This window comes from Pteropus vampyrus, unplaced genomic scaffold, assembly GCF_000151845.1.
Source record: "Pteropus vampyrus isolate Shadow unplaced genomic scaffold, Pvam_2.0 Scaffold37, whole genome shotgun sequence".
Classification (NCBI taxonomy): domain Eukaryota; kingdom Metazoa; phylum Chordata; class Mammalia; order Chiroptera; family Pteropodidae; genus Pteropus; species Pteropus vampyrus.
Genome location: NW_011888818.1, coordinates 7,133,626 through 7,142,471, shown reverse-complemented (window position 1 = coordinate 7,142,471; position 8,846 = coordinate 7,133,626). Strand labels below are relative to the sequence as shown.

The 8,846-nt window shown below is 44.5% G+C and overlaps 1 protein-coding gene and 1 pseudogene across 2 annotated transcripts in view; both read left to right on the top strand.

Annotated features, from left to right (window-relative positions):
• Nucleotides 1-8,359, top strand: part of ACTG2 (actin, gamma 2, smooth muscle, enteric) — a 21,810-nt gene extending 13,451 nt beyond the window's left edge. For both annotated transcript variants that reach the window (XM_011358138.1, XM_023529477.1), the window contains 6 exons: nucleotides 938-1,048; nucleotides 1,293-1,377; nucleotides 2,581-2,742; nucleotides 3,570-3,761; nucleotides 5,519-5,700; nucleotides 8,138-8,359. In XM_011358138.1, coding sequence (XP_011356440.1) covers nucleotides 938-1,048; nucleotides 1,293-1,377; nucleotides 2,581-2,742; nucleotides 3,570-3,761; nucleotides 5,519-5,700; nucleotides 8,138-8,281 — 876 coding nt within the window. In that variant the 3' untranslated portion in view covers nucleotides 8,282-8,359. The remainder of the gene's footprint in view (nucleotides 1-937; nucleotides 1,049-1,292; nucleotides 1,378-2,580; nucleotides 2,743-3,569; nucleotides 3,762-5,518; nucleotides 5,701-8,137) is intronic.
• Nucleotides 8,360-8,681: 322 nt separating this feature from the next.
• On the top strand, nucleotides 8,682-8,800 carry LOC111738358 (annotated as a pseudogene).
• The last annotated feature ends 46 nt before the right edge of the window (nucleotides 8,801-8,846 follow it).

The following is an 8,846-nucleotide window of genomic DNA, read 5'->3' as shown; positions in this document are numbered from 1 at the left end:
AACAGTAGTTCTCCACTGGGGCTATTTTGCCTCCCCGGCGACATTTGGTAATGTCTAGAGACATTTTCACTTGTCACACAGCTGAAGAGGTGCTACTGGCATCTAGCGGGTGGAGGCCAGGGATGCTGCTTAATATCGTACAACGCACAGGTCAGCACCCTTCCGCAACAAAGAATTATCCAACTTGAAATGTCAAAGTGCTGAGGTTGAGAAACCCTGCTCCAAGGCACCAGCTCAATCAATAGCAACAATAGAAGTTCAAGTATATCTGTCAGGTTTTCAGCAGGAGACAGTATACACTCAGCTGGGGTTGGTGAGTTAATTTAAGGAAGGACTACTTACAGAGTTAGGGAACCAGAAAGGGATGTTGAGGCACCCAGGTACTAGCAACAGAGGGAAGCTCTTACACCCCTAAGACTGGAGGTGAGGGTGAGAGGTGGGAATGTCACTAGAACTAGGTGAGAGCTGGAGTCCTGGAGGAGGGGCTACCCGATGAAGGGCCACCATTGCCAGGAGAAGCACCCTGACTGCTCTCCCTCCGTTCACTCCCCAACTCTTGCTGGTACCATCCATCAGCCAAACATAATCAGATGACAGGAAGCAAGGAACACTAAGAAATGCAATGGGTCTGGCCCCACTGGGCACAAAGCAGGGGAGAGAAGGGAGAAGAGTCCAATGGAAAGAGGAGGGAAGGTCTAATAGAAATAATCAATACACTACGTGTGTTGGCCCCAGGTCTGAATCCTGTCTGGGCTCTGCTGAGAAGGAATATAACCTCTAAAGGTCAATCAGAAATTCTCAGGGCTGACAGCTCTCCTCCCCAGACCCAGCCCACCCTGAGAACATTGTACCACACTTCCACAGCACGGACATGTCAATGGGGACTTTCCAGCCCACTGGAAGTCTCCTGGACTCATCTGACTTTTGTCCCAAACAGATCTGGCACCACTCCTTCTACAACGAACTGCGGGTAGCACCTGAGGAGCACCCTACCCTGCTCACAGAAGCACCCCTTAATCCCAAGGCTAACAGGGAGAAGATGACCCAGGTAAGAGGCCAGGCAGATTTGAGCACTGGCTCAAATATGCAACATGGATGTTCAGCCAGATCCTTTCTCCCATTCATGCATCAATGCAATAGAATTTTTTTAGGACAATGTTGGGCTCTGTAGGGGGTGGGAGTAGGGTAAATAGACATAGTTCCTGCCCTTAAAAAGATTGCAAACCATTCTTTGGGTCAAGAGGTGCTGTGATTTCTGCCAGACAGTCTTTAATTCTTCATTGTCTTTTCAGATCATGTTTGAAACCTTCAATGTCCCTGCCATGTATGTTGCCATTCAAGCTGTGCTCTCTCTCTACGCCTCTGGTCGCACAACCGGTGGGTAGCCCTGCTGTAATCGTCCCCTTTCTGACTTAAAGGGGAGGAAGGGAAAGCTGGGCTCCTGCAGAGGTTTCTGCTCAGAAGAATCAAATGAATAGCCAAAGTCCAAGGAAAACCTCGCATAGGGATAACAGAGGGGAAACCATGTGGATGTGAATCTGCCCAGTGTAGCTGGAAAGAGTTCACATGAACAAACCATAATTAGTACATCTAGCAAGGACCATTTCCCTCACAGTAGTCAGTCCAGGAACTTATATACACTTTCCAAAAATATCGGAATATTTCTGCTCATGAAACAGCAGCAGCAAAACCTGTGATGGTGACTATGCAAGTATGTGTCTTTGGTATAGAAAGGTGCTTAAAGAAACAGAGGAAGCTTCAAAATAAGTGATGTTTAGCAGGGACTTCACAGCTTCCATGAACATCATTCAAACATTCATTCATGTATTCAGTGATTTGTCCATTCATTTATTCATCAAATATTTTCCATTCCTGCCTGCCATGTGCCAAACATTGCACCAAGCTGTGGGCACACACTTATAAACAAGGCAGACCCTACCATTATGGAGTGAACAGTCTAGTGGGGGAGAAACGAAAGTAAAAGATAATTTCACTGTAGGTGATAGAGACAGTGATAGGGAAGTACAGGGTATATACAGTTTTGAATCCTGTGCTTTGCACTTGATTTTATGTTGTAAATATCATGTTTAATGGCCATGTGGTAGTCATTGTATATGGTTCCATAATTTATTTGTTTATTTTACCATTTGTCTACTGCTCGACCTTTATGCTATCTCCATTTTCTTTTTTATTATAAAATATGCTGTGATCAACATCCTTGTACAAGACTAATCTACTAGTCCCTGGATATTTATTTTTCCATCTAGCCCTTACTGAATCATCTTATTAGTTATAATCATTTCCAGTTGATTCTCTTGGGTCTTCTAGGTATATAACCATATAACCGGCAGATGACAGTTCTGTTTCCTTTTGACAATAATACTCTTTTTCATTTTGTGTCTTATTGCATTGTCTAGAACACCAGGACAATACTAAATAATAATAATAAAATAACAATATTATAGTGTTTCTCAGCTGCTAAAGAACAATATGGCAGTTGGAGATCATTGGGAACTGGTCCCAGAATGAGACAGATGAGACAAGAAAGACTTTCATCGGTCATATCCCCTCTGTCCATAGGCATCGTCCTGGATTCAGGGGATGGTGTCACTCATAACGTCCCCATCTATGAAGGCTATGCACTGCCCCATGCCATCATGCGCCTTGACCTGGCAGGCCGCGACCTCACGGACTACCTCATGAAGATCCTCACAGAGAGAGGCTATTCCTTTGTGACCACAGGTATCCAGCCTCTTGTCTGATTCCAAGATCAGTTCAGAACCAAATCTGATCTCCACGAGAAGTTCTCAGGACTGATGAAAAGTCTGTAGCTCTGTGTCCTCAAACTCTATTTGGTTTGATGGGAAGGCCCTAGGCTGGGGCTGGACCTCTAGATAAGACCAGATAATTTAGGAAGGCTTATTTAAGGAGGAAGGTTCCCGACCAAAATGCCCTGGGGATGGAGACAAGGCTTAGGCCTACTTATTGTAAGAAGAGCTCTTATGGGCCCCTTAAGTGCCCTTTCACAGCATTCCCTCCTTCCCCTGGGACATGCTACCTCTGTCCATGTCCACACCAGGATCAGAGCTAGTTTTTAACAGTGCTGAATGGTAGTAAGACCTGGTGATGCATTTTATTACCTAGGGGCATTGATGATTTGTCTGAGGACACATGGAACAAATAAAGTCTGAATATCTAAGGAGATAGTGTCATGCCTCAGTGGCCACTCTGAGCAAAATGGGGTTTTAGGTAGGGGCTGTCCCAGAGTCTAAAGGTCACAGCATATAAGCTTACATCCAGACCAGAAGTGTGTCTTGCAAGGCCCTCAGGAAGGTCTGCAGCATTGTCAGGGCAGAGTGAAGACAGCAAGGAGAAAAGCTTGCGCAACATTTTACTTGAGAATCAAGACTTTGAACTTCCCCTTTAGGAAGAGAAATAAAAAAAATTAACATTCATCCTAAAACTGAATCCAGAATAGAAGTAAGAAGGAGATTTTCATGGAGATCAAAATGGGACAACCAAACTAATAGAACCAAGTGTCTGCTTTCTGTCATTTCTACTCCTTCTAGCCGAGCGAGAAATCGTGAGAGATATCAAAGAGAAGCTGTGCTATGTGGCTCTAGATTTTGAGAATGAGATGGCCACAGCAGCCTCCTCTTCCTCCCTGGAGAAGAGCTATGAGCTGCCAGATGGACAGGTCATCACCATTGGCAATGAGCGCTTCCGCTGCCCAGAGACCCTCTTCCAGCCTTCCTTCATTGGTGAGGTGCTGCCCAGTCCCTGCCAATCAAGAGTGGGGAGGGTGGAAGGGTGAGTGAGGATAGGAAGAGAAACACCAGGAGTCACACACACTTTGTTTATTGTTTATACATAGCCCATATTTTTCCAAGAAGAGGCAAAAATACATTAACAGTACGACTAGATAAAATCAGATTTTTAATAAAAGGGTAAGGAAATCAAGATAAAGAAAAAGCAGGAGAAGGAATATAATATGAAACTAAGAATGAGATTAATATACAAGACATTTCTTGGATCACTCAACATTAGGCCATGGGGCTGAAATTTATAGTAGTAAACAGATGGACTTGGGGGTCAGACCTGGTTTTAACTCCTGACTCTGCCTCTCAAAGCCCTGTCACCTTGGACATGTTACCTTCTTCAAATCTCAGTTTTCTTATCTATAAAGTGACAATGATGATAGTACCTACTAGATAAAGTTGCAACAAGGATTAAATAAGAGAATAATACAAGGACAACTACTTTCTTGAGGGGTGTATAAGAGATAGGCCTATAAGCAAATGTTGGTATACAGTGTAGTGGGAAGTAGCAAACTGGACAAGGAAGGCTTCTTAGAGAATGTGAATATGTGAACAGGACATTGAAGAATGAGTATCATTTTAGGGTATCTGGGGATGGAAAGAGTGCACAGTGGAGAATGGCATACAAGGCAGATGGAATGGTATGTTCAAAGATATGGACATGTGAAAGGTCATGTTTTATTTAGGACACCGTGAGAGAATTCTCTGTGTGTGTGTGTGTGTGTGTGTGTGTGTGTGTGTGTGTGTGTGTGTGTGTGTTGTGTGTTTGCATACAGGGGAAATGGGAGAGAATGGCTGGGCCACACAGCGAACGTGGGGATTAATCATATCAGCAATGGAGCTCCCCTGAAAGCTTTTAGGTATCAGTGTAGCAAGGTCAGGTTTGTATTTTAGAAAGATTCTTCAATCTACTAAGCGGAATTATATCACGTGGACAAAAGACTAAAATAGGGGAGGCCAGGTAGGTGGAGATGAACTGGTTTGGCATGCAGGAAGATCTTGGTGTCAGGCTAAGGTAGCTAAATGTCAACCTGTAGGCAATGGAGGACTGTCAAAGATGATATGATGGATATATCCATACAATGAAATATCATGTGGCAATTAAAGAGAATGAAGTACTTACACATGTTATAACGGTGGATGAACCTTGCAAACATGCAAGGAACCAGACACAAAAAGCCACACCGTGTATGTTTCCACTTATATGAAATGTCCAGAATAGGCAAAGCTATAGAGACAGAGAGTAGATTAGTGGTTGTCTAGAGCTGGGGAAGGGGTAAAGAGGAAAATGGGGAGTATCTGCTAATGGCTATGGGATTTCTTTGGGGGCTGTTAAAAATGTAAAATTACATTGCGGCAGTGGTTGCACAACACTGTGAATGTATTAAAAACTACGAAAGTGTACATTTTTAAAGGGTGAATATTATGGTATGTGAATTATATAGCTCAATAAAGCTGGAAAAAAAGATGATATAATGAAAATGTTCCTTTAGAAATATACCCCAGGCAACAATGTGAAAGATCATTCAGAACAGGGCGATGACCAGTTAGAAGGCCTGGTCTTGCAATCCATTTAGTGAGTTGATTAAGGGGCTGAACTAGCATAGTTGCAATAATAGAATGATCACTTGAGGAGCTGGAGGTATGGGCATTTTTTGGGTGATGTATGCTGACTGGATGGATATTGTGATCTCCACTAGGCATGGAGTCTGCTGGAATTCATGAAACAACCTACAATTCCATCATGAAGTGTGACATTGACATCCGCAAGGACTTATACGCCAACAATGTCCTCTCTGGGGGTACTACTATGTACCCTGGCATTGCTGACAGGATGCAGAAGGAGATCACAGCCCTGGCCCCCAGTACCATGAAGATCAAGGTGGTTCTTGACCCAGTTCTTTCCATTACGTTCTTCATATAATGATTTGTCAGATGCTCAGACACACTGCCAGGCCTGTAGCTCAGTGGTCTCTTGGGTTCAGCACCATCTTGGTCTGGGCCAGATTTCATCTTGGGGGATTGTGTTCCTTGGGCACTGATGAGCTGGACACACATTTAGCATGAGCTCTCAAACATAATCACATGATGTCATATGAGAAGAGGGTGAAAGAATTTGGGATGAAGAGAGTATTGAGGAGGTTGAGGAGGAAATCAAGAGGAAGAAAATAGAGGGGAAGAAAAGGAGGCAACACTTCAGCATCTCTAAACTTTAAAAAGGACTTGAGTGTTACCCCAGAAGAGGGTGGAAGTTTCAAAGAGAGAAAGTTTAGCCAGGAGGCAGGCTGCTGGTTAGAATTCACAGAGACTTTCCTGATTCCTGGACAGCCTGTTGTCCCTGCTGGGCCATAGCCCTCCCCACACGGTGTCTCCCCAGGGCTTCTCACTTCATAGGCTTCAATAGAATGGGAGCCCACTTGTCTTACTGCTTCTCCCCAGCCTCTGGTCCATAGGCTATCAATAATACAGTCTTTTTTAAGGGCTTCTAGGAACTTTGCTGCTAGCAGGTTTAGAAAAAGAATGGGGAATAGAATAGAGATAACAAATAGGTTGAAAGTTACAAAGTCTCCCAATAAAATTGGTCTCTGAGGAGTAGGCCTGATCTGAGGAAGTATATTCTCTGTCAGTATTCTAAGAACCTTCTTCACACAGGAAGGCTGTCCCAGGCCTTCCCACTGCCTAGCAGATAGTGCTCAGCACAGGGAAGCAAAGCGGAAACAGGTGAGAACCTGCGGGCTCTTATTCGCAGCCGAGCCCCTGGAGCAGTCACGCTTACTGAGGCCTGCCACATGGGGGGCATCCTGCCAGGCCTGAAGCAGGGGCTTTTTATCAGGACCCTGTGTCAGCATACCAGCCTCACCCCAGATTCTGGTTCATCAGGGCTGAGGTACTCCCACCACCTCTACTGATAAACGAACACCAGTGATTTAAAGCATGTCCCAATTTGTGATCCGCTGCCCTGAGTTTAACAATATGTGCCAGCCTTCAAGGAGTTTAGGATCTATTAGCAGTCATGATCAATGAAAGGGCAACTTAAGTAAGATAAAAGGAGGAGAAAGAGCACCCCAGGCAGGGGACATAGAGTGAGCAAAGGTGCTCAGGGGAGTGTGTGTGTGTGTGTATATTGGATAGCAGGATTTGTGTAGAGGAATTGGAGGAGATGAGGCAAGTCTCGGGATATGGAAGAAGAGATATCAGGTACAGGTGGGGCTGAAGCCGAGGACCTCTGGCCCAAGACAACCCAGAGTTTTCTCATAACTAGAACTGCCTAGCAATAAAATATGTGCCTGTGCCATTCCTTGAGGTATCTGTTCAAGGAGTGATAGGGTGACTTTTGTCTGCCTGAATAAGATAACTTCTAAAGACCCTTCTTATTCTGCAATACTGTGATCTCTGTAAGTTAGGAAATATGTAGAGAGATTCTAAGGACACAAAAAGTCGATTTAGTTTCTGGTTTGTTGTAGCGCTAGATTCTTAGACCCTTCAAAAATTGGGAAATTAGTTGAAGAATCACAGTCCTGCTAGATCCATTTTTAGGTAGCGTTCAAAGTTGTTTGACAGGACAACCAATTTCTGAAGGCTAAGCTCCAGACTCCCGTGGCAAGAATGAAAATGTATGTATGAATTTGAGAACTCAGATACAATACAGATGAAGCTCAAGACAGGGTCTGAGTAGGCTGGCTCAGACTCAGGAATGGAGGAAGCCCAGCCTGAGCTACCCATGTATACAAACTCCAGGCAAGAACAGAACATACTCCCCTTATAGGTGTTTGTACTGGTCAGCTATTACTGAATAACAAACATCTATGAAATCTCAGGGCATGTAACAATTAGCATTTATTGCTCGTGCATCTGTAGTTCAGCTGGGAGTCAGCTAAGCTAAGTCAGGCTTGCCAAGGCATCTCTGCAGGTCCACCCAGCTCAGGTCAGGTCCACATCTCTCATCATGGGACCCAGGCTAAAGGGCCAGCAGCCCATCAAGGGAAGCTCTTCTCAGGAAGATGGCAGAGGCACAAGAGAGCATGCCCAACTGCATGCCTGAAGTGTATTTTAAGCTCCTGTTTGGGTCATGTCTGCTAACATTTTATTGGTCTAGCCAAAGTGACAGGGTGGAACAGTGCGCTCTTCCTAGAGGGGGGATGGAAGAGAGCGAAGATTTGAGCGATAATCCAATGTACCACAAGGTTTACCCTGTTCCTTTCTGATCATGGAGGCTGTCCTTTTCCATGGCAGCCTGGCAGTGTAATGAGATGATTCCTGGACCACCTTCCCTATTTCCTTAGGGACTGATCATGATTCACTTTATTTATTCTTTGCAGATTATTGCTCCCCCAGAGCGGAAGTACTCCGTCTGGATTGGAGGTTCCATCCTGGCTTCTCTCTCCACCTTCCAGCAGATGTGGATTAGCAAGCCAGAGTATGATGAGGCAGGGCCCTCCATTGTCCACAGGAAGTGCTTCTAAAGTCAGAACAGGTCGTCTGGGAATCTCCTTAAGACTGCTCTGTTACCACTCACAAAACATTAAAACTTGCAAGGCTTACTTCTCTGTGTGGGGCTCCTTTATTCCCCTGGGCTGTATCTCAGAGTGCAAAGGGTTTTTCATCCCTTATTTCTAATCCATACATGACTCTGTGAGATAGGTGATATTATTACCCCCAAATTACAGATGAGGAAATTGAGGCCCAGAGAAGTTAAGGACTTGTTGAAGCTAGCCCAAAACCAAGATTAAAATCCAAGTGTAGCTGACTCTAAAGCTAATTAGTACTCCTACTATATCGTCTTATTTCCTTTCCCTTGAACATGAGTAAGAATGAGAGCCAAATGACTCTTGGGGAGGGGCGATTAAGAAACAAGGGTTTTCAGTCTACCACCATGCCACCCTGAACAAGCCCGATCTCGTCTGATCTCGGAAGTTAAGCAGGGTCGGGCCTGGTTAGTACTTGGATGGGAGACCACCTAGGTGCTGTAGGTGTAAAAAGTAAATAAAAAATAAGGAATTGTAAGCTGACAAGTTCCTTGCAATCTGT